A 24,406-nucleotide genomic window follows, 5' to 3' on the forward strand; every position below is an offset into this window, starting at 1 on the left:
AAAGAGAACCCAGACAGTTCTCTGTCAACTCACCTGTTTCCATTCATGTCAGCTCATTGTTTTTTCCTCTTTCTCTGCCTGTTTAGTTACTTTTTTTTTTTAAGTCTTGAGCCTTCTAGAAATACCCACTATTTCCAGCTAAATTTTGTTGCCAACCCCTGTCCTAATTTTAAAAAGAAGGGAAATTTAGATTATTTTTAAATGTAGAGAGCTATCTCGGGGTTGTCTAAGCATCTTAAAATTTTAGTTGATGAATTAATGCACTTTTTCCTCCCAGTCACTCTCTTACTCTGAAGTTTAGACTGTTTGTTTTTGCTGTTTTTATATTTTACAGCTATCATGAGAAGTTTTTCCCTCCTACAAGAAGCCATAATCCCCTACATCCCTACTCTCATCACTCAGCTTACACAGAAGCTATTAGCTGTTAGTAAGGTAAGAGAGCCAATTTTTGAAAGTGGGGTTCCTTTTTAATTTGCTCCAATCTGTTTGGGCCTTAGAACTCTTTGGCACTAGATGAAGCCTTGGAGGTCTATGAACTCTTACTGACCAGCCACTAATGTACTTTTCTGAAAGTGTGGGCATGCTGTTAGGTTGGAGACATAATTGCAGTCACCTTTAAGTGTATACTAGAAGCTTTAATACATTTTCATTCTCATTACAAAAGTAACATGTTTATTGTAGAAAAAGGAAGTGCAGATGATCCAAAATTATCTTAAATCGGGGAAGTAGGCTTTGCACTAAATGGATATAAAAGAGGCTATTTGGACTTCTATGAAATGATGATTAAAGTCCTTTATGTTGTCTTTTCTTCCTTACTCTTATTTCTCAAAAGGAAAATTTACTCTTTGATCAAAATTTTACAGACACTTTGATGTTGATTAATACTAAGTCTTAGAAAATAAAAAATAAGCTTAAGGCTGACAATTCCTATTTAGATGCTATTCTTATGAGAATTAGATTAATTCATTGGAAGTATTGGAGGGATTTTGGAGAACAGAGTGAACTTACTACAACCGAGTTACCGCTAAGGGTCTTTGGACTACTTCGGGCCTTTAGGGATGGAGAGGGGAGGAAAGCCCCGCCCTCCATACATACACAATCTTATGTTTTGATTGAGTCAGCTTTATATGCTAATAGCCTTCCAAGAAAGATCTTGTTTAAAGAAAAATAGGGTTTTGTTGCTTAAAAAGGACATCTAAAACCACTAATTTGGGGGATCATCACTCAGTAGACACAGACATTGAGGCCCACAGAAGTTGAGGCTAGTGGCATTACTAGGACTTACATGTTTCTTCTATGCAAGGGCACGTATGTTTAAGACAAGTTGCTTACAGCTGTGGGAGCTGAGGTTTGTATAAGCAACTCTGTAACTCGGAAGTATTTTCTTCATAGTGGACGTTAGGCCATTAGAAAAATTCAAATGAACAAGCACTTGATTAGTGTAATTGATGTTTTTTTCTTAATGTTGATTTTTTTAAATAAAATAGATGGCTTCTATTTTAAATGTGTTTTATAAAGGTTAGATGTGGCTTATTAGCGGATTATTAGCATAATTTGCTTTTCTTTTTAAATTCCAGAACCCAAGCAAACCTCACTTTAATCACTACATGTTTGAAGCAATTTGTCTATCCATAAGAATAACTTGCAAGGCTAACCCTGCTGCTGTTGTAAATTTTGAGGAGGCTTTGTTTTTGGTGTTTACTGAAATCTTACAAAATGATGTGCAAGGTAAGTTAACGGAAATTATTTTATTTGTAATGGAATAAAATTAACATGCTTATAAAATGCAGCCTGCCTAAGCAATGTGGGTCTGTTGTGTCAGCCATTCCTTCTGAAGCTCACAGCTCTTTTTACTTTTATTAACAGAATTTATTCCATACGTCTTTCAAGTGATGTCTTTGCTTTTGGAAACACACAAAAATGACATCCCGTCTTCCTATATGGCCTTATTTCCTCATCTCCTTCAGCCAGTGCTTTGGGAAAGAACAGGAAATATTCCTGCTCTAGTGAGGCTTCTCCAAGCATTCTTGGAACGCGGTTCAAATACAATAGCAAGTGCTGCAGCTGACAAAATCGTGAGTCAGATTTTGATATAACCATAATTTCTCCAAGGTAGCTTGGAGAAACTTGCGATGGCAGGTGCTTGAAATTGTTTTTATTTAAAATAAATTTAAGGCTGGAGGTAGTGGCTTAAGCCCACCACTTTGGGAGGCTGTGGTGTGAGGATCCCTTGAGCCAAGGAGTTCAAGACCAGACTGGGCAACATGGCGAGACCTATCTCTACCCAAAACAAAAAAAAAATGTTTTTTAAATAGCTAGGCATGGTGGAGCACGCCTGTGGTCCCATCCACTTAGGTGGCTAAGGTGGGAGCGTCACTTGAGCCCAGGAGTTTGAGGCTGCAGTGAGCCATGATCTCACCATTGCACTCCAGCCTGGGTAGCAGAGCTAGACCCTGTCTCTTAAATAATAATAAAAAGGGAAAAAACAATAAAGAAAAGGGAACTAATTAGTAGAAAATGTTATGGTATATTTTATTAGCATTAGATACCCTTTAGTTATTTATATCCATGATGGAAAATTTAAAAAATAGCCAAACAGATTGATTTTAAGGACTTAACTTTGGCCGACTGCGGTGACTCAAGCCTGTAATCCTAGCACTTTGGGAGGCTGAGGTGAGTGAATCACCTTAGGTCAGGAGTTCAAGACCAGCACAGCCAACATGGTGAAACTGCTACTAAAAATAAAAATCAGCTGGGCGTGTTGCCGCATGCCTGTAATCCCAGTTACTTGAGAGACTGAGGTAGGAGAATCACTTGAACCTGAGAGATGGAGGCTGCAGTGACCTGAGATCACACCACTGCACTTCAGCCTGGGCTTCCGTCTCCAAAAAAAAAAAAGAACTTCAATGTCTGTATGGTAGAAATTTTCCCCCATGTTTCAGAAGTAAGAATTAAAGAGAAAAGGATAATTAGATTATTACAGTATGAACTCTTGTTTTAATCCATGTCATGTTTAACTTTTGGAATAATTATTCCCATTTGTTAACCATTTGCTGTTGGATCTCATTTCTTACAGCCTGGCTTACTAGGTGTCTTTCAGAAATTGATTGCATCCAAAGCAAATGACCACCAAGGTTTTTATCTTCTAAACAGTATAATAGAGCACATGCCTCCGTGAGTATGACTAGAACTCTGTACATTTATTCAGAAGTTTTGTTAGGTGCTCAGAAAAGTGCTGAATTTATATTGTTGATTTTTTTAAATTCTTTAGTGAATCAGTTGACCAATATAGGAAACAAATCTTCATTCTACTATTCCAAAGACTTCAGAATTCCAAAACAACAAAGTTTATCAAGAGTAAGTAAAAATCATCTGGATATTGCAGAAGTAATGAAAGAAAGTAGCTAAAACCCCTAACGACTTTATGGTTGCAGATAAACTTTTTATCAGTTTTAAACTTTATACAGAAAATACTTGGCCACATGTGGAGGTTCATGCCTATAATTCCAGCATTTTGGGAGGCAGAGGCCGGCAGATCACTTGAGCTCAGGAGTTCAAGACCAGCCTGGGCAACATGGTGAAACCCTGTTCCTATGAAAAATACAAAAAAATTGGCCAGGCATGGTGGCATGTGCCTGTAGTCCCAACTATTTAGGAGGCTGAGGTGGGAGGATCATCTGAGTTCCAAAGGTTGAGGCTGCAGTGAGCCGAGATCATGCCCACTGCACTCCATCCTGGGTGACAGAATGAGAGCCTGTCTCAAAAAAAAAAATTTTAAGGGCCTGGTGCGGTGGCTCACATCTGTAATCCCAGCACTTTGGGAAGTGAAAGTGGGAGTATTCCTTCAGCCCAGGAGTTAAAGACCAGCCTAGGCAACATGGTAAGACTCTATCTCTACAAAATAACCAGGCATGGTGGCATGTGCCTGTACTCCCAGCTACTCATGAAGCTGAGGTGGGAGGATCACTTGACCCTGGAAAGTTAAGGCTGCAGTGAATTGTGATTACGCTACTGCACCCAGCCTAAGTGACAGAATGAAACCCTGTCTCACAAGAAAAAAGGAAGAAAATATTTTAAAGTGTTTGTGTTCTCCAAACATTAGGTTGGTGTCAGTCATATTGTGTTCCAGAGGTTGGTTTATAGTTGGATACCAAAACATTTTTTCAGTAGAGGTAATATCATAAGGAAATATAAATCAGAGAGCGATGGCACGTAAAGGTCTATGATAGAAAGAATTTTTATATTTAATAAAAGGCAAGTGTTGATGCCAAAGCCTTTGGGTGTATGTATAGGTTTATTTTGCAGACTTCTGAATTACCAGTTTAGTGCAGTGAATTCTCTATATTGATATTCTGCATCTTCTTTCAACAGGTTTTTTAGTCTTTATTAATTTGTATTGCATAAAATATGGGGCACTAGCACTACAAGAAATATTTGATGGTATACAACCAAAGTAAGTTTGTTTTTATTATTTTTTAAAGGAAGAAAATGTTTTGACTTTTTTTAGTATAAATCTAAAGATTTGACTTTTTTTTAGTATAAAACATTGTCTTTTTTAGTACAAATAGTATAGAGATCTTTACAGTATCTCTATTTTACGGATGATGATGTGGTTCTTGGTATGGGGATAGTGTCTGTGGTTTCAAAATATTCTTAGATACTGGGTATAAAGAAAATGTAATTCTTACCCAGCATGGTGGCTCACGCCTGTATCCCAGCACTCTGGGAGGCTGAGGAGGAAGGATTTAGCTCAGGAGTTTGAGACCAACCTGAGCAATATAGTGAGATTCCATCTCAAAAAAAAAAAAGAAAAAACCCTGTAATCATTTTTTTAATCTTCTAGATAAGAGGATCCTCTATTGTACACTGTGGAATTCTCACACCCAGTGTTCTGTGTTATGTTAAATGGCCAATGTTGTCTCTAGGAGCCTGCTTTTGTTAAAACTAACAGCAGAATCTCCCTCCTTTTTTTTAAATCATACTAATCTTCTCCATATTATTTAATTTTAGTATATGTGCTGCCAATGCAAGCACAGCAGAATTTTTCAAATCAGAAATACTTAGGACCAATAAAACTCTGCTTTTGACTTACCTGGTATATATGCAAAGAATGTATTCAGGTGGCATTTCCCATTAGTAGGGAATAAAAGAATTAAAACGAAATGATGAACAACTCTTATGGAAAATTTCTTTGGGGTCAGTTAGATCCCTGTACTTCAATTATGTCTGAAAGATTCTACATTGACTAAAAAATGAATTACTTTGGAAAGCAGACCAGAAAACAAGGCTTCCAGCAATATGGGATTGTGAGGAAATCTCATGCACTGCTAGTAGGAGCCTGAATTGAATTAGCTTGATTTTTGTAGAGAGCAAAAGATAAGCACTTTTAATCCAGAGCATTAGAATAGCCATACTCTTTAAGCCATGTTCCCACTTCAAAGAAATTTATTCTATTAACGCATAAACTGATCATTTTGAATCATTTAGAATTATGGAAAACTTCTAGCATGTTTGCAACAACATAGAATGATTAGCTAAGTTATTTGAAACAGTCATTAGTATTTATATACCTAAGCAAAGACAATTGGGAAGCTTATAATCCAAAAATGTTAAAACTGGTAGTTTTTGGGTGGTGGGATGATGGGTGATTCTTTTTTTCCTCCTTGCTCTTCTCTGCTTTTTGTTGTTGTGATTTTTTTGTTTGTTTGTTTGTTTTTGTTTTTGTTTTTGAGATGGAGTCTTTCTCTGTCACCCAGGCTGCAATGCAATGGCATGATCTCGGCTCACTGCAACCGAGTTGAAGCAGTTCTCACCTCCCTGATTCAAGCAATTCTCCTACCTCAGCCCCCCCAAGGAGCTGGGATGACAGACACGTACCACCATGCCTGGGTAATTTTTTCTATTTTTAGTAGAGACAGGGTTTTATCATGTTGGCCAGGCTGCTCTTGAACTCCTGACCTCGTGATCCACCCACCTCGGTCTCCCAAAGTGGTGAGATTACTGGTATGAGCCACCACTCCCAGCCTTCTCTGCCTTTTTTTTTTTTTAATTACTACACCTTGTAGCAAAAAAAAAAAAAAAAAAAAAAAAAAAAATCCTACACCTGCTAGAAATGGGCTTGCTTAGCTTAGCTGCTTTGTAATTTTTCAAGGCTTTCTTATAATTTTTTTTAAAACCATATAGAAGCAAAAACAAAACAACTTGTAAAAGTTTTATTTAATCATAGCCTTATGATATGAGGATTGTTTATTAAAAGAGTATTGCCAGGCACAGTAGCTCATCCCTATAATTCCATCCCTTTGGGAGGCCGAGGCAGGCAGATTACCTGAGGTCAGGAGTTTGAGACCAGCCTGGCCAATGTGGTGAAACCCCATCTCTACTAAAAATACAAAAAATTAGCTGGGCGTGGTGGCAGGCTCCATGTAATCCCAGCTACTCAGGAAGTTGCAGTGAGCCAAGAATCACACATAATGTGTGATCTTGCCTGGACAACAAAAGCAAAACTCTGTCTCAAAAAAAAAGAGAGAGAGATTATGGCATTTGGCTACAGGGTAGAGGTGTGATAGGGTTTTTTTATGTTTTGTCTTCTCTGGGTCTCTTCAGCTGATCAAAAACAGCACTCTTGTTGTTTAGTAACTTATTATATTCATAAGTAACTGAGTGTAAATAACATCTAAGCATTTTACTATTTAGTGATAGTCTAATATTGAGTGGATTTATTTTGCTTTAATAGAATGTTTGGAATGGTTTTGGAAAAAATTATTATTCCTGAAATTCAGAAAGTATCTGGAAACGTAGAGAAAAAGATCTGTGCAGTTGGCATAACCAAATTACTAACAGAATGTCCCCCAATGATGGACACTGAATATACCAAGCTATGGTAAGTACTTCATTTTAATGTTTTTGTAAGTTATAGCTTCCTTCCCATATGACTGCAGAATTAACCCAACTTATTCTCTTGGGGAACGAGAAAATTTTGGTCTGATCTCGGCTTCTCCACAAGCAACCATCAGATCCAAGACATGATTTCTGGATCCTTCTGAGCCTGGAATGATCTTGTTCCCTTGTTCTTTTTCAGGGGGATTCATGGACCCCTTTAAGAGTCTGATCTAGGTGATCTCTAAGACAGTTTTATGACAAAAGCCCAACTAAAAAAACTGACTTGTTTTTGAGGGGAAGAACTGAATAAAGCCATGAAAAGAACCATCTTAATTTTGAGGTCCCTTTTTGTTCTTGAAACTCTGAGTCTAATTTTTTGTCTCTGAAGAATTGCTGATGTTAAGTCTTCAGAGTATTTTCTTGACCTTTTATCTCTTGATTTCTTCCAATACAGGACTCCATTATTACAGTCTTTGATTGGCCTTTTTGAGTTACCCGAAGATGATACCATTCCTGATGAGGAACATTTTATTGATATAGAAGATACACCAGGATATCAGACTGCCTTCTCACAGCTGGCATTTGCTGGGAAAAAAGAGCATGATCCTGTAGGTCAAATGGTGAACAACCCAAAAATTCACCTGGCACAGTCACTTCACAAGTTGTCTACTGCCTGTCCAGGAAGGGTAAGTGTGTTGTCAAAGAGCTCTGTGATAAAATGGAGACTTTAATGGGAGGGCAAGAGGATAGTAGTAGTTCTGGTGTCTGTTTTCATTTGTGGGCATAATAAAGCTAAATCTCATTGAGTTACAGTAAGCTTGTTTATTTATTTATTTAGAGATGGAGTCTTCCTCTGTTGCTCAGGTTGGAGTGCAATGTCGCAATCTTGGCTCACTGCAGCCTTCACCTCCTGGGTTCATGCAGTTTTCTCTGCCTCAGCCTCCTGAGTAGCTGGGATTACAGGCGCCCAGCTAATTTTTGTATTTTTAGTAGAGACAGAGTTTCACCACGTTAGCCAGGCTGGTCTTGAACTCCTGGCCTTGTGATCCACCCGCCTGGGCCTCCCAAAGTGCTGAGATTACAGGCATGACACAGCGCCCAGCTTTTTTTTTTTGCCAACTCACTGAGCAATTTTTTTTTTTTTTTTTTTTTGGATGGAGTCTTGCTCTGTCACCAGGCTGGAGTGCAGTGGCGCAATCTTGATCCACCACAACCTCCACCTCCTGGGTTCAAGCGATTCTTCCGCCTCAGGCTCCCAAGTAGCTGGGACCACAGGCGTGTGCTACCATGCCTGGCTAATTTTTTGTATTTTTAGTAGAGACGGGGTTTCACCATGTTGGCCAGGATGGTCTCGATCTCTTGACCTCGTGATCCGCCCGCCTTGGCCTCTGCTGGGATTACAGACATGAGCCACTGCGCCCAGCTGTCTGTTTTTTTTTTTTTTTTTAATTAAAAACAGTGAGCCCTTTTTTTCTTGTATTATGTACTACAAATATATTTTAAGTGAAAGGATTTAGGAGTGAGAAGGGGGAAAATCCTTTTAACAAAATGTATTTATTTCCCAGATCGAAGTAATCCACCTATTATTAAAATGTGATAGCATTTTTTTGATTTATGTTTTTTTAAGAGACAGGCTCTCACTCTCTTATTTTATCCAGGCTGGAATGTGGTAGTATGATTATGGCTCACTGCAGCCTCAACCTCTGAGGTTCAAGTGATCCTTTTGTCTCAGCCTTCCAAGTAGCTAGGACCATAGGCACATGCCACTATACCTAGCTAATTTTTTTTTTTTTTTTTTTTTTTTTTGTGGAGACAGATCTCCCTGTGTTGTCCAGGTTGGTCTCAAACTCCCGGGCTCAAGCCATCTTCCTTCCTCAGCCTCCAGAAGTACTGGGATTACAAGTGTGAGCCTGGCCACTTTTTTTTTTTTTAATTGCAGCATACTCAGAAATTAATGGATCATGGCATAAACCAAATAATGGCTGTATAGTTGCATTTTGTCACCACTTACTTTAGAGTTCTTAGATGTTACCTGATAAAATATATTTTTTTCAAGCCAGACACAGTGGTTTATGCCTGTAATCCTGGTGCTTTGGGAGGCCAAGGCTGCAGTGAGCTATGATGGTGCCACTGCAATCCAGCCTGGACACCAGAGCGAGATCCTGTTTCTTAAAAAATTTTTGGGGGAGGGGGGCGTGTATATATATGTATGTATGTTTTTTTCATTGTATTATTATGGAGACTTTCAAACATACATTGAAACAGTGTAATGAAGCCTGCATGTGCCCAGCTTCAATGATTACCAACATCTTGCCAGTTTTGTTTCATTTCTCCTTTTATTCTCTGTATTAAGTTTTAGACATCATATTTCACCCGTAAGTACTTCATTCTGTATTGTTAACCAGTAAGGACTTTTTAATTATCCTAACCACAATACCCACTGTCACACCTAACAGTAGTAATTCCTTATGAATCTACTCTTTAGACCTATTTTTGAAGGCATCAAAGCAGTTGAGTTTCTTGAGAATCTTTTGGACAGTGGTTAATGACATGCTGCTTGTCCCAGAGTCATGGCGGCTCTCCCATAGAAGATGGGGTTTGTATTGGTGCACCAGATCTCCAACAGCCAGTGTGTGTTTCCCATCTCTTGTAGGTTCCGTCAATGGTGAGCACCAGCCTGAATGCAGAAGCGCTCCAGTATCTTCAAGGGTACCTTCAGGCAGCCAGTGTGACACTGCTCTGAACGGCATTTTTCTAATTGGCTAAGCCCAGATGGTTTCCTAAAATCACAGACTTCTGAGCACAGCTGCATTAAAACAAAGCAAGTTTTCCTTTTGAACTTGTCATGAATTCCATCTTGTAAAGGATATTAAATGTTGTTTGAACCTGAACCTTGAGCAAATTAGGTGGTTTGTGTGATTATACATTTATGTGGGTGGCTCCTAGTTTGCAGCTTCAAGGGGCAAGTATTAATAGTTCAGTGTATGGCTTTGATTTGCATTGAGTTGAGCATTTGCACGGTTTGAATAATCTTAAATTTTGACGGGCACTGACCGTGGAGACTCTCTGTTACTAACTCCTTTTGTTTTGAAGCTGTTGCCATTTGTATTTCTCTTGTCCTTTATATTTTTTTGTCTGTTTATGCTTTTATTGGAAATGGTGAATAAGTAAAGAATTACTTGTGTAACTTGCCAAGCAATCCACATTTCATAGTTTTAACTCTGTAATCAGCAATAAAAATCCTAAAATATGTATCTAAGAACATCCTAAGGACAGGTTTTTGGTGCTCTCTCATGCTTTTATAAAAAAGAATTTCTTTAAATTTCTCCCTTTTCCTTTCCTGGACTCCATAAAATCCTAATTTCTAAATCACGTAAACTCAGATTATTTAGTCTTTTTTTATATGGGGGAAGGGGACATTAATATAGATTTGGGGCTTATTTACTAGAATTTTCTATAGCGGTTCCTCGGTGGCAGCATGAGTTTTGGTTAGGTGGCTTCCTCTGAGAGAGAAAGGCTTGGCCTGGCTTATGGAGTGGCAGTTGAGAGTACTTGAGACAGTGTGGATGTTTGATCTCTTTCATCTCTGCTTTTCCCTGGAGACTGGAGGTTACTTGGAACTTTTCAAAGCCTGACACCTTAGAACTGTGAAGTCCAGTGGTGGATCTGGCAAAGGCTGCCTGGGGAGATTGGTTGCACTGCTCCCTCCCTTGGCCTGGCCTGTGGAATTGTATAGCATTTGTTTTTGAGGAATGAAGAATCAGAGTATCTAAATTTTGTGAGGCACAGTTTATTTATGCTGGAATTGATCATTGTCCATTCAGTGTAGTTAAACTGGAACTTTTTTCTTCCCAGGTCAAGTGATTTCTCACAGAAGTTAATTGGTATCTTTTTTAATCTTAGGCACTTGACTTGAATGCTGTTTTTTTGTTGTTTTGTTTTTTGTTTTGAGACACACTCTCACTCTGTTGCCCAGGCTGGAGTGCAGTGGTGGGATTTTGCCACTGTGACCTCTGCCACCTCAGTTCAAGTGATGTTCCTGCCTCATCCTCCTGAGTAGCTGGGATTATAGGCACACGCCACCACGCCCAGCTAATTTTTGTATTTCTAGTAGAGACGGGGTTTCACCATGTTGGTCGGGCTGGTCTTGAACTCCTGACTTTGTGAGCCGCTGCACCCGGCCACTTGTTTTTGTAATGTTGCGTGAGAAATTTCAAGCAATTTTAAGTCTATTTGAACCATCTAGTCATTTAAGGGTTTTTTTTTTGGTTTGTTTTGTTTACCTTTGTTGGTTATGACACAGTAATGGGAATATTACATTTACATAATTGCTTTGGCTTCAGTGGTCGTTGGTAGAAAGATACTAGGATATTATTGGAATCCATCTTTAAGCTACAAACGTAATTCATGTGGAAAGTCTGGAATGAACAATAGGAAATTGCTGGTGTTGGTTTCTGTATGTTTGGCACTCATATGAGCTCTTTGAGTATTTATTTGGCTTTGCTCTTGCTGAATCTACTTGTCAACAGCTCAGCAGATACCATGCTGGAGGATGCTTGATACAGCATTTTAAACTCAGATTGAGTTCCAAATGTTTTCCTTTTTCAGTTCAAAAGACTAAGTAGTAGATGGTGTGTCTTTGTAAATGTTAAGCAAGTGTGCCTTTTAAAATAGTTACTGTGAACAGCAAGACTAGTACATTTTCTTATTTTAGCACAGTTCATTTTTTTTTTTTGACAGTCTCACTCTCTTGCCTAGGCTGGAGTGCAGTGGCATGATCTCAGCTCACTGCAACCTCCGCCCCCTGAGTTCAAGCAGTTCTTCTGCTTCAGCCTCCTGAGTAGCTGGGACTACAGGCACCTGCCACCATGCCCAGCTAACTTGTATTTTTAGTAGAGACAGGGCTTCACCATACTGGCCAGGCTGGTCTTGAATTCCTGACCCTCGTGATCCACCTGCTTCAGCCTCCCAAAATGCTGGGATTACAGGTGTGAGCCACCACACCTGGCACAGTTCATTATCAATTTTTACAAATGCTTTCTATTGAAGTTGCTTATTCCATCATCCAACACAGTTTTTATATCTGACTTTAAAGATTTTAGGACATGGTGGACAAAAATGCTGAAGTGATTTTTTTTTCCCAAGCCTTAGTGACTGTAGCTCGGTGGTGACATCCACTCTGTGAGTATGAAGAGCAGGGTTTGAGTTGTAACTCTGCTACTGACCGTGACCTTGAGCAAATGACTTGACCTCTATGCCTTTATTTTCCTCTTCTGAAAAATGAGCATATTCACCTTCATGGTGGTTCTAAGAATGAAATGAGATAATGCCTGTAGATTACTCAAGCAGAGAACCTGTGCAGGGTAAGTATGCATCAGTAAAAGCTGCTGGTAGTTTATGTGTTTAAGCTGGGGGTTTGTTACTGAGCAGTGCCAAACACTGCCCCCTCTCACCAATGTGCTGCATTCCTGGAAGGTAAGAAGGCTTTGTGGAAAAGAGTTCTGGCATGGGTGGGCCTCACCTGCACCCCCAGGGTGTTTTTACAGATGGGAAGTATTGCCAAGTTTCTCATCAGAGCTTTCTGCTGGGTCTGTTCATTCTCTATGGTATTCAATCATGTCTTTTAACAAGCTGACTTTCAGATAACCAAGTTTTTATTATTAAGACAGAGTCTCACTCTGTAGCTCAGGCTTGAGTGCAGAGGCACAATCTTGGCTCATTGCAACCTCTGCCTCCTGGGTTCAAGCCATTCTCCTGTCTCAGCCTCCCAAGTAGCTGGGATTATAAGCACATGCCACGACACCCAGCTAATTTTTCCATTTTCAGTAGGACAGGGTTTTACCGTGTTGGTCAGGCTGGTCTTGAACTCTTGACCTCAAGTGATCCGCCTGTCTCGGACTCTCAAAGTGCTGGGATTACAGGCCTGAGTCACTGTGCCTGGACACCAAGTTTTTATTTTAAATATATTTTGTGAGAAACTTGGAAAATACAGAAAAATATTTAAAAATTAAAGATCATTCATATTCCTACCTATATTAAGCATTTTGGTTCATTTTAGGTCATTCTGTGTATAGTTTTATATTTTTTTAAACAGTATTTACTTGGTAAACATTATCAGTGGATATGTATGATTTATCATTTGGATATATCTTTACCAAATGATACAGGCATTGTTGGATGTCGTGGAGGTTTTCTTATTTTGTAGATGACTCTTTAGACATCTTTATGTATCAATCTTTATTTCCTGGGGGTGGAATTATTGAGCCAGTTGTGCAAAGTTCATGTCAGTTTCTTTAGCACACATTTACCCACACTGGGCATTACTTCTTTGGTGGCCATTTTGATAAGCAAAAATGGTACTTTTCCTTTTAAGGCATAATCACACTGGCACTTAATCAAACTATTATACATACATGTAGTAAAATTCTTAACTATTTTTTGAGAAGGGGTCTTGCTCTGTGGCCCAGGCTGAAGTACAGTAGTGCAGTCTCTGCTTACTGCAACCTCCGCCTCCCAGGTTCAAGCGATTCTCCTGCCTCAGCCTCCCGAACACAGGTGCCCACCACACCCAGCTAATTTTTGTATTTTTAGTACAGATGGGGTTTCACCATGTTACCCAGACTGGTCTCAAACTCCTGACCCCAAGTGAGCCACCCACCTCGGCCTCCCAAAGTGCTGGGGTTTACAGGCATGAGCCACCTCACCCAGCCAATTTGCTTATTTTTTATTTTTTTGAGGCAGAGTCTTGCATTGTAGCCCAGGCTGGAGTGCAGAGGTGTTGATCTCAGCTCACTGCAACCTCTGCCTCCTGGGTTCAAGCCATTCTCCTGCCTCAGCCTCCTGAGTAGCTGGGATTACAGGCACCTGCCACCACTCCTAGCTAATTTTTATATTTTTAGTAGAGACAGGGTTTCGTCATGTTGGCTGCATTGGTGAGCATAGCTGCTTTCCAGTTTACATTTTTTTTTAATTTTGTTATTTTTTTTTTTTTGAGAGAGTCTCGCTCTTGCGCCCAGGCTGGAGTGCAGTGGCACAATCTTGGCTCACTGCAACTTCTGCAGCCCGGGTTCAAGCAATTCTCCTGCCTCAGCTTCCCAAGTAGCTGGGACTCCAGGTACATGCCACCACACCCAGGTAATTTTTGTATTTTTAGTAGAGACAGGGTTTCACCATGTTGGCCAGGATGGTCTCGAACTCCAGACTTCAGGTGATCTGTCTGCCTTGGCCACCCAAAGTGCTGGGATTACAGGCATGAGCCACTACACCCAGCCTACCCCTAATAGTAGGTGTCTCAATCACCCTTAAGACAACTGTTAATTCCTTGCTGTGAAATTAAGGATTTAGTTTGTTACTACTCCTACCATCCAGTTTTTAAAGTGTGGTCCTGGCTTGAAATAGTTCAACTTCCAGGGGCTTTTTTACTTCGTGATGGTACAAAGGTGACACATTCTCAGCAGAAACTAAAGTACCCATATAACCATTCTGTTTTCACCTTCAGTAAAGTATTCAATAAATGAGATAAACGTAATTTTGCTCGTCACTCAGGCTGGAGTGCAGTGGCGCAATCTTGGCTCACTGCATCTTCCGCTTCCCAGGTTCAAGTGGTTCTCCCACCTCAGCCTCCTGAGTAGCTGGGATTACAGGCACCCCTCACCACCCCCAGCTAATTTTTTTATTTTTAGAGATGGGGTTTCACCATGTTGAATAGGCTGGTCTTGAACTCCTGACCTTAAGTGAGCCCCCCCACCTTGGCCTCCCAAAGTGCTGGGATTACAGGCTTGAGCCACCACGCCCAGCCTCAACACTTCATTATTAAATTGGCTTTGTGTTCCAACTGTAGGTGAATATAAGCATTCTGAGCATGTTTTAAAGTAGGCTAGACTAAGCTAGGGATGGTGGGTAGGTTAAGTAATTGTATTAAATGCATTTTAACTTAAAATTATTTTCAGTTTATGGTGGGTTTATCAGGATGTGACCCCCATTGTAGGTTGAGGAGCAGCTGTAATAGCATTTTAATTTTTTAAAATATTTAATCATCTTTGTCAGTGTCTCTTGAACATTGACAAAGATGTGTTCCTACCCTCTGCCTCTCCAACTTTCTAATTGGTGGGTTCTGCTTTCACTTTCACATTGTTAAAGGAAATGGTATTTCCGGTTTTCTATGCATTATCTGTAGTTCCCTTTTAAAAGCTGAAACTGCTAGACACTTGTTATGACAGTATAAACTGTTTGGCACTGTATCAAGCAAGTGCAAAGATGAACGTTTCCTCCCCACGTCTTGGCTTCTGCATCCCTCCAGAGAGAATGAGTGTTCTTAAGGTTAAGGTCAGATGGAATGAAGTTTGCCTTTCCTATTTCGTCAGTTGCCCAAAGGCATTCCCCATTTTAGCTTGTGTTGTGTTTGTTTGGATCTTGACTTTCTTGTGGTCATGTTTCTGGACTTCTATTGGCCTTTTCATCCTGGGTATTGCATGGCATGCCTTCCACTCTGCCCCTGGATGTTCTTTTTACAGCTCTGGCTCTTGTGGGCCACAACAGTTCTTCAGGCAGGCAGGCTGCTAGGGCTCCCATTAGAGCCTCTTTATTCCAGTGTTTCAGGGGACAGGTGGTCCTCTGTCCACACTGGCCTGTCCTGCTGGTGTTCAGGGCCCTGGCTTCCACTTCGTGAGGTCACCTTTCAGGATTCATGTGTATCCACTTTCCTGTGTCAGAAATTCCCTGCTGCTAACTTCCCCCTTCTCTTTGTTGTCATCAATGGATTCTCACTGTGGGAGATAAACATGTGCTCAGCCTAGAATACCACATGATTTTTAATTGCTTTTGCCTGTTAGCCTTGTTGTTTGTTGTTCTAAAGTAGTGTGTTTTTCTAGTGTACTTTGTTTTCCCTCTCAATGACTCCCACCCCGAAACCGTACCTAAATACTAGTCACGCAGTCTTTGGTTTGAGAATCAAACAGGTTCACACTCTTATTCCTGAGAGGTACAGAAACTTAACAGATGACACAGCTGGATAAAGCTGGGATTAAAACTCTGGCAGTCTGGCTTCCAGAGCATTCTAGCTAAGCCACTTGTGCCATGGTTTGGCAAGAGTTAGAAACAGCTTATCAGCTAATAAGGGCATGATCACAAGGCAGTTTGCTAATAAGTTTTTAAAATATACACTATGGATGTTTTTTGGTTGTGACAGTTCTTGAGTCCCTATTCAAGCACCCCGAACACCAATTCCTAGGCACAATCCTGTATCCAGCCTGCTGGACATGACCATTTATTCTATTTATAAACCCTAAGCATTGCTCTGCAAATCTCCTGCTTGGTCCTTGCTCTTATTCCTTGTCTGAGAAACATGGTGGCTGAGCTATGTGACTGCAAGACAGGGCTCATCCTTAGGGTCTACCCTGAAGTTTTCTTAGTAGGACTGCTCTTTTACAGGGCAAAGGAGCTTCATGGACCCTCTGAAAATAATTTAGAGGCATTTTCCTCTGGCTTCTCTGAATGAGCTAAGAACCCCCAATAATCGGAACTGCCTTGGGCTGATGGTCAGTTCCTCCACCCCCACCACCCCTCCATTCTTGGAAGGTGTCTGGTCGTAGCAGCTAAAGCAGCTCACTATGAAAGTCATGTCCTGATTTCTGGTTTTTTTCCCTTACACACTGGATGGTGTGAGATAAAAATCTGGCAACATAGAAGCGGTGTTCATGTCAAGAAAGAGCCACAATAGGTAAGTACCGGCCAGCATCACTTAGCACCCAAGTGCTTACTAGAAACTACATCAAAAACTCTGGGAATGTGACCCAGCAAGCTTTTAACAACCCAGCCAGGTGATGGGATGCATGTTTAGTTTGGTGAGCCATGACTTAGGATCAAGCTAAGTAAAAGTGAGTCAGTTTTTAAAAGACAGCAAAAATTGTGAAGATCAGGTTTGGGTAACAGTGGTAATCTTTGTGACCACAAAAACATTTTTAAAATGTGAAATTAACATTTGTGCAAGAGGTGGCAGAAAAAAAGATCAGCTGTGGTAATCAGGGCCCATGGGGCATCACCACTCGCCTTGGGAGCCATGGGCCTCACTGGGCCATAAATAGTGTGGTCCCTGGGCTGCAAAAGTTCTGAGCATTTCCAATTTTCTTAGCTGAAGTTTGATTCAGCCTTCAACCTGCTTACATTGTTCTTGTCCATAAGTCCAAGGAGCCAGGGAAGAAACTTACTAGGACTCAGAATTTTCAGGCACACATTACAGAGTTGCCAGCACATTTCCAACCACCCACCAGGTGCACATATACTTCACATACAGAACAGTCAGAGGTTTGCACAGAAAAAGGGCCAAGTGACTTCCAAACTACAGAGAGTCTCAGGCCATTAGCCTTGGGAGGTCTTTTGGCAGCCCTAGCAAATAGAGTGAGAAAGGCAAATACTACAAAAGAACACAGTCTGAAGAAGTGACACACAGGATGCTGATAGACCCTCAGGAGAGAGCCTTACTCGAAAGGGGCACCAGCTGCCTGCTAATCCACCCAGGGTGAGACGGAGACTCCCAGTGTTGCCACTACTGCAGTTTAAGAAGTGGAGACAACTACCAGCGAGACTGGAGCCGCCCAGCTCTGAAGGGGCAGAAAGGACTGTCACCTGATCCTGCCTGTGCCCCACCAAGTTCTGGGGACCAAGCAAAATGAGAGCTCCAAGCATACCTGAAAGCCCGTTTGACAACTGCTGCAGCCATTGCATGTGCATTGTAGGTAAGGTCGTGGCAGAGCTGCCTGGAAAGGGTGGAAGACACTGAGATTTATTATTGGATACAGGGCTTATGGGCAACTTCCAGATTTTTCATAGTCTACTTTGAAATTAAAAAATCAGGCCGGGCGCGGTGGCTCAAGCCTGTAATCCCAGCACTTTGGGAGGCCGAGGCGGGTGGATCACGAGGTCAAGAGATCGAGACCATCCTGGTCAACACTGTGAAACCCCGTCTCTACTAATACAAAAAAATTAGCTGGGCATGGTGGCGCATGCCTGTAATCCCAGCTACTCAGGAAGCTGAGGCAGGAGAATTGCCTGAACCCAGGAGGCGGAGGTTGCGGTGAGCCGAGATCGCGCCATTGCACTCCAGCCTGGGTAACAAGAGCGAAACTCCGTCTCAAAAAAAAAAAAAAAAAAAAAAAAAAAAAAAAAAATCATCAGGCCAGGCACAGTGACTCATGACTGTAATCCCAGCACTCTGGGAGGCCAAGGTGGGAGACTGCTTGACCTCAGGAGTTCAAGACCAGCCTAGGTACACAGTGAGACCGCATCTCTATCAAATAAATAAATTGTATAATTAGCCGGGCATAATGGCACATGCTTGTTGTCCCAGCTACTCAGGAGGCTAAGGCAGGAAGATCAGCTTCAGCCTGGGAAGTCAAGGCTGCAGTGAGCCATGATCTGATCAGCCTGGGTGATAGGGGGACCCTTCTCCAAAAACGCCCAAACAAAAAATAGTTTTAAAAATTGCTGGCCAGGCACACTGGCTCACACCTATAATCCAATGCTTTGGGAGGCCAAGGTGGGCAGATGACCTAAGATGAGGTGAGACCAGCCTGACCAACATAGTAAAACCCGTCTCTAAAAAATACAAAATTGGCCTGGCGTGAGGGTGTGACTTGTAATCCCAGCTACTCAGGAGGCTAGGGCAGGAGAATCACTTGAACCTGGGGGGCGGAGGTTGCAGTGAGCCGAGGTCATGCCATTGCACTCCAGCCTGGGCAACAAGAGTGAAACTCCATCTCAAAAAACAAAATTGCTGCTATACATAGACTGCTTTACTATTGTCATTGCAGGCCGGATGTTTGGAGGTTTCAGTGAATGTGAAACAATGTGTAGATGAATGGTTTTTGTTGTTTGAGACAGTTTTGCTCTTGTCGCCCAGGCTGGAGTGCAGTGGCACAGTCTTGGTTCACTGCTACCTCTGCCTCCCGGGGTCAAGCGATTCTCCTGCCTCAGCCTCCTGTGTAGCTAGGATTACAGGCACACGCCACCACCATGCCCGGCTAATTTTTGTATTTTTAATAGAGACAGAATTTCACCATTTTGGCTAGGCTGGTCTCAAATTCCTCACCTCAGGTGAGCCACCCGCCTTGGCTTCCCAAAGTGCTGGGATTACAGGCGTGAGCCACTGTGCCCCAGATGAATGCATGTTTTAAAATACTAAACTTTGGTTGAGAAGCACATAATAAAGCAGTACAAATCTACAGTTTTTGCTAAAGAAAATTGGCATAGCATTTAAATTACAAAGAAGTCTGAGGAGAATGTTTTACAGATTAGTTTCACATGCACATGCTGTGCTTACCTGCTTTGCATATATGATCACATCAGTACCATACACAAAGTAACACATTCCAATAACTCAGCACCATGGGAGAGGTTCTTTAAAAAAGTCCAAGAAAATGGCTACGCTGCCTCATTAACTGAAACTCCCACCTCAAAGCTTTCAGTTAGCCATTGCTTCTTAAAACAACCTACCTCTTTGAAAGCCCTGTTTAAGAATATTGGCTAACTCCTCCACTTTTCCCTCTGCCAATCCTGCCCTAAGTGCTTGATAAATCCAGTATTTATGGATTTGGAATTTCAATTCAGTTTTTTTAAGAGCACATGGACATTTAAGCCCTTAAACCAGAAGTAGTGATGAATACTGCTGCTTTTTATTTGAGACTGGGTCTCCAACACCTAGGTTGTAGGTGCAGTAGCACGATCTCAGCTCACTGCAGCCTTGACCTTGGGCTCACGTGATTCTTCCACATCAGCCTCCTGAGTAGCTAGGACAGGACTACAGGCACATGCTACTCCGCCAAGCTAGATTTTTGGGGGTTTTGTTTTGTAGAGATGAGGGTCTCTACATTGCTCAGGCTGGTTTCAAACTCCTGGGCTCTTGCAATCCACTCACCGCGGCTCCCAAGAGGCTGGGAGTACAGGCATGAGCACCATGCCTGGCAGATGGATGCTTCTGACATGTTACATCCAAACAAAAGCCAGGCCTCTCGGTCCTCAGGTTTGCTTCCTGGGATGATCTTATTCTACTGAACTCCCACTGATCCCTATAAAGCAAGCAGCAGCATTATGCTTTTGGCCAGTTTCTTTCCCTGTTGATCACATCGATCTCAGGCGCCCTGGATCCAGACTTCGGTGTCTGTCACTGAGCATTCACCCTGCAAAGCCACTTACAATAGAGCCCTACAAGGCAACCTAGATTCAGAAGTGCTACTTGTTTCTAAGAGCTACAGTCCACATTCCTCTGGCTTAAGGAGGTCTTAAAAAACAGAAAAACACCCAGCTATGGGTGAAAATACTTGTTACAGGTGAAGGTTTATGTCTAGGATTAGCAGTAAAATACTTCAGGAAAAAATAATGGGGAGGATAAGACAGCTATGAGGAAATAACCATTACCCATTAAAATTTCCCTTTAATAACTGTGAGGATAAAGTCACGACAATGCAGTCACCACCCGCTTTTTGGGGGGCAAAAAAAGTGCCACTGTGCGAGGCAACTGAGTCCCAAGCTTGTCTACTCCGATGACTGTAGAATCGGAAAGAGAGAGAATCTCAGTGTTGGAGAATGCACTGAGAACCATGGACATATCCATGCATACAGCTACATGTGCACAGGCATATACACGCTTATATACAAATTTCCTGTCTGCTAAGGGGGCCCAGAAAACAGTAACACCCCAGTAACAATAAGCCCTCAGAGCATCCAGATCTTGGTTTCTGAATACTGTCTTCTAAAGGGACCAGGGCTCTTAGAAAAATGGCTGAATCAGGACTAGGTGAAGGAAAAGAAGATGAACCCCAAATACCTCAATGTGTCAAAAGTTAGTGCTCAAAAAATGATGGGGACAAATGACAGTTTTTGTGGAAATAGAAAAAGCCCATCCTAAAATTTATAAGGAATCTTAAGGGACCCTGAATAACCAAAAACAGTCTTGAAAAGAACTTAGCTGAAGGACTCATACTTTGAGATTTCAAACTTTATATTAGAGTAATCAAAACAGTGTGGTACTAGCATAAAGACAGACATATAGGAGGCTGGATGCAGTGGCTCACGCCTGCAATTCCAGCAGTTTGGGAGGCTGAGGTGGGAGGATTACTTGAACTCAGGAGTTCAAGACCAGCCTGAGCAACTTGGCAAAACCGTGTCTCCACAAAAAGAAAAAAGAAAAAAAAACAAGAAAATTAGCTAGGCATGGTGACACACACCTGCAGTCCCAGCTACTTAGGAGGCACAGGTTGCAGTGAGTCGGGATTGTGCCACTGCACTCCAGTCTGGGAAACGGACCAAGACCCTGTCTCCAAGAAAAAAAAAAAAAAAAAAACAACATACAGACCAAAGGAATAGAGTCCAAAAATAAGCTCTTCTGTATAATTTTTGACAAGGGTGCCACGGCCATTCTATGGGAGAGAGACAGTCTTTTCACAAATACTGTTGGGAAAACAATATCCACTTGCAAAATAATGAAGCTGAACCCTTACCTAACACCATACACAAAATTAGCTCAAAATGGACCAAAGACCTAAAACTAACATGGGGCAAATGCAATGTTTTCTTAAGTATGACCAGGAATAGGCAACAAAAGAAAGTAATAGACAAACTAGACTTCATCAAAAAACGTTTTTTGCATCAAAGGGTTTTCTGCAAAAGGCTTTTGCAATATAAAAAAGCAACACACAGAATGGGAAGAAAAAAATTGCAAATCATATCTGTTAAGGGATTAATACCCAGAATACATAGAAAACTCCTAAAATTCAACAATAAGCAACATGATTCAAACAAATGGGCAAGACTTGGAGACACTTATCCAAAGAAGACAGACAAATGGCTAATAAATATGAAAACATGTTCAACATCATTAGGGAAATATAACCCAAAACCATGATCAGATAGCACCTCACATCCTCTATGATAACTACTATTTAACAAAACAAAATAAACACTGGCGTCAATGTGGAGGAACTGGAGCCACTGTGCACTGTGGGGAATGGAATGTGATGGCTGCAGTGGGAAACAGCAGTTCCTCAATAAATTAAAAACTATAGGTAGGGTGTGGTGGCTCATTCCTGTAATCCCAGCACTTTGGGAGGCCGAGGTGGGCAGATCACTTGAGGTCAGGCGTTTGAGACCAACCTGGCCAACATGGTGAAAACTCCTCTCTACTAAAAATATGAAAACTAGCCAGCTGTGGTGGTGGGCCCCTGTAATCCCAGCTACTTGGGAGGCTGAGGCAGGAGAATAGCTTGACCCCGGAGGTGGAGGTTGCAGTGAGCCGAGATCGTACCACTGCATTACAGCCCAGGCAGCAAAGGGAGACTGTCAAAAAAAAAAAAAAAGCAGCAATTCCACTTCTGGGTACATACCCCAAAGAGTTGAAAGTAGGGTCTAAAAAATTGTGTATGCCAATATTCACATTGGAAGCAACCCAAGTGCCTTTTTGTTTTTTTAGACTCACTCCTGCCCAGGCTGGAGTGCAGTGATGCAATCTCAGCTCACTGCAACTTCCACCTCCTGGGTTCAAGTGATTCTCCTGCCTCAGCCTCCCAAGTAGCTGAGATTACAGGCACCTGCCACCACACCCAGCTAATTTTTGCATTTTTAGTAGAGACCTGGTGTTTCACTATCTTGGCCAGGCTGCCTGAACTTCTGATCGCGTGATCCACCTGCCAAGGCTGCTCAAAGTGCTGGGATTACAGGCGTGAGCCACCGTGCCCAGCCAATAATTTTTTTTTTTTTTTTTTTTTTTTGAGACGGAGTTTCGCTCGTTACCCAGGCTGGAGTACAATGGCGCGATGGCTCACCGCAACCTCCGCCTCCTGGGTTCAGGCAATTCTCCTGCCTCAGCCTCCTGAGTAGCTGGGATTACAGGCACGCACCACTATGCCCAGCTAATTTTTTGTATTAGTAGAGACGGGGTTTCACCATGTTGACCAGGATGGTCTTGATCTCTTGACCTCGTGATCCACCTGCCTCAGCCTCCCAAAGTGCTGGAATTACAGGCTTGAGCCACCGCGCCCAGCCAATAATTTTTATATTTTTAGTAGAGATGGAGTTTCACTATGTTGGCCAGGCTGGTCTTGAACTAGACCTCAGCTGCTCTGCCCGCCTCAGCCTCCCAAAGTGCTGGGATTATAGGTGTGAGCCACTGCACCTGGCCCTAAGTGCCTATTGACAGATGTATCGATAAGCAAAATGTGGAACAGACATACATGCAATGGAATATTACTCAGACTTAGAAAAAGGAGGGAAATTGACACGTTACAACATGCATAAACCTAAGGACATTAGTCTATGTAAGATAAATCAGTAACAGAAAGACAAATACTGTATTTCATTTATAGGAGGTTCCTAGAGTAGTGAAAATCATAGACAAGTGGTGGGTTCCAGGGACTAGAGGGAGCATGGAACAGGGAGTCAGTGTTTCATGGGGAGAGTTTAAGTTTTGCAGAATGGGCCGTGCACGGTGGCTCACGCCTGTAATCCCAGCACTTTGGGAGGCCGAGGTGGGAGGATTGCATGAGGTCAGGAGTTTGAGACCAGCCTGGCCAACATACTGAAACCCCATCTCTACTGAAAATACAAAAATTAGCTGGGCATGGTGGTGGGCGCCTGTAATCCCAGCTACTAGGGAGACTGAGACAGGAGAATCACTTGAAGCTGGGAAGAAGTTGCAGTGAACCAAGATCACGCCACTGCGCTCGAGCCTGGGCAAGAGAGTGAGATTCTGTCTCAAAAATAAGATAGTTTCACAAGATGAGTTACAGAGTTAGATTGCGGTGGTTACACATTATGAACTGTACACTTCAAAGTGGTTAGCAGCCTGGGAAACATAGTAAGACTTCAACTGTATGAAAAATAAAAATGAAAAATTAGCTAGGCATGGAGGTGCACACCTGTAGTCCCAGCTACTCAGGAGGCTAAGGGAAGAGGAGAGCCCAGGAGATCAAGGCTGCAGGTGAGCCAGGATCACACCACTGCACTTCAGCCTGGATGACAGAGCAAGATCCTGTTTCAAAAAAAAAAAAAAAGTGGTTAATGGCTAGGATGGTGAATTTTCTATGTATCTTACAACTTTTAAAAATTTTAAGATGGAAACATGCCAAAAGGACACAGGAGTCACTTTGCCATGTCTTCTGATAGCCAAATATAAGACAATTTGAACATCATATAAATGACTGCAATGGATTGAGACCCACTCAAACTAGGAGTCCACTAGCTAACATAGTGAATTATGGGGAGGGAGGGCTCCTCCACACAGGGGTGGGGTGTTGGCAGAAGGTTCATTGACGGGCAGTGGTGATGGATTCAGATGGGAGCTGTCCACAAAGGACAAGAACGGAGGGTGGAGACAGGCTGGTCATGTGCTTTAAAGATGCCTCCCCACACAATAGTCCTTGATTACTAGGAGACAGTGTGGCCCAACAGTGGAGCAATCTGCCTGGGTCACCAAGGTTAAACGGTGTGCCCCTGGCGTGACATACAGAGAAGAGCACAGCATGATTTCTATGGCTTTCCT

The 24,406-nt window shown here is 42.0% G+C and overlaps 1 protein-coding gene and 1 long non-coding RNA gene across 2 annotated transcripts in view; one reads left to right on the forward strand and one right to left on the reverse strand.

Annotated features, from left to right (window-relative positions):
• Positions 1 to 10,070, forward strand: part of CSE1L (chromosome segregation 1 like) — a 55,002-nt gene extending 44,932 nt beyond the window's left edge. The window contains exons 17-25 of the mRNA XM_064382505.1: positions 335 to 432; positions 1,578 to 1,728; positions 1,867 to 2,075; positions 3,077 to 3,174; positions 3,272 to 3,357; positions 4,372 to 4,453; positions 6,734 to 6,880; positions 7,334 to 7,565; positions 9,533 to 10,070. Of these exons, the coding sequence (XP_064238575.1) occupies positions 335 to 432; positions 1,578 to 1,728; positions 1,867 to 2,075; positions 3,077 to 3,174; positions 3,272 to 3,357; positions 4,372 to 4,453; positions 6,734 to 6,880; positions 7,334 to 7,565; positions 9,533 to 9,622 (1,193 nt within the window). The 3' untranslated portion in view covers positions 9,623 to 10,070. The remainder of the gene's footprint in view (positions 1 to 334; positions 433 to 1,577; positions 1,729 to 1,866; positions 2,076 to 3,076; positions 3,175 to 3,271; positions 3,358 to 4,371; positions 4,454 to 6,733; positions 6,881 to 7,333; positions 7,566 to 9,532) is intronic.
• Positions 6,257 to 24,060, reverse strand: LOC135276975 (uncharacterized). The gene is made up of 3 exons (XR_010344564.1): positions 23,784 to 24,060; positions 17,565 to 17,633; positions 6,257 to 15,644 (listed from the first exon to the last, which is right to left on the reverse strand). It is a non-coding gene; the product is annotated as an uncharacterized LOC135276975 (long non-coding RNA).
• Between the last annotated feature and the right edge of the window lie 346 nt (positions 24,061 to 24,406).

Source organism: Aotus nancymaae, unplaced genomic scaffold (genome assembly GCF_030222135.1).
Source record: "Aotus nancymaae isolate 86718 unplaced genomic scaffold, 86718_ANA_hifiasm-v0.15.2.pri h1tg000029l, whole genome shotgun sequence".
Taxonomy (NCBI): Eukaryota; Metazoa; Chordata; class Mammalia; order Primates; family Aotidae; genus Aotus; species Aotus nancymaae.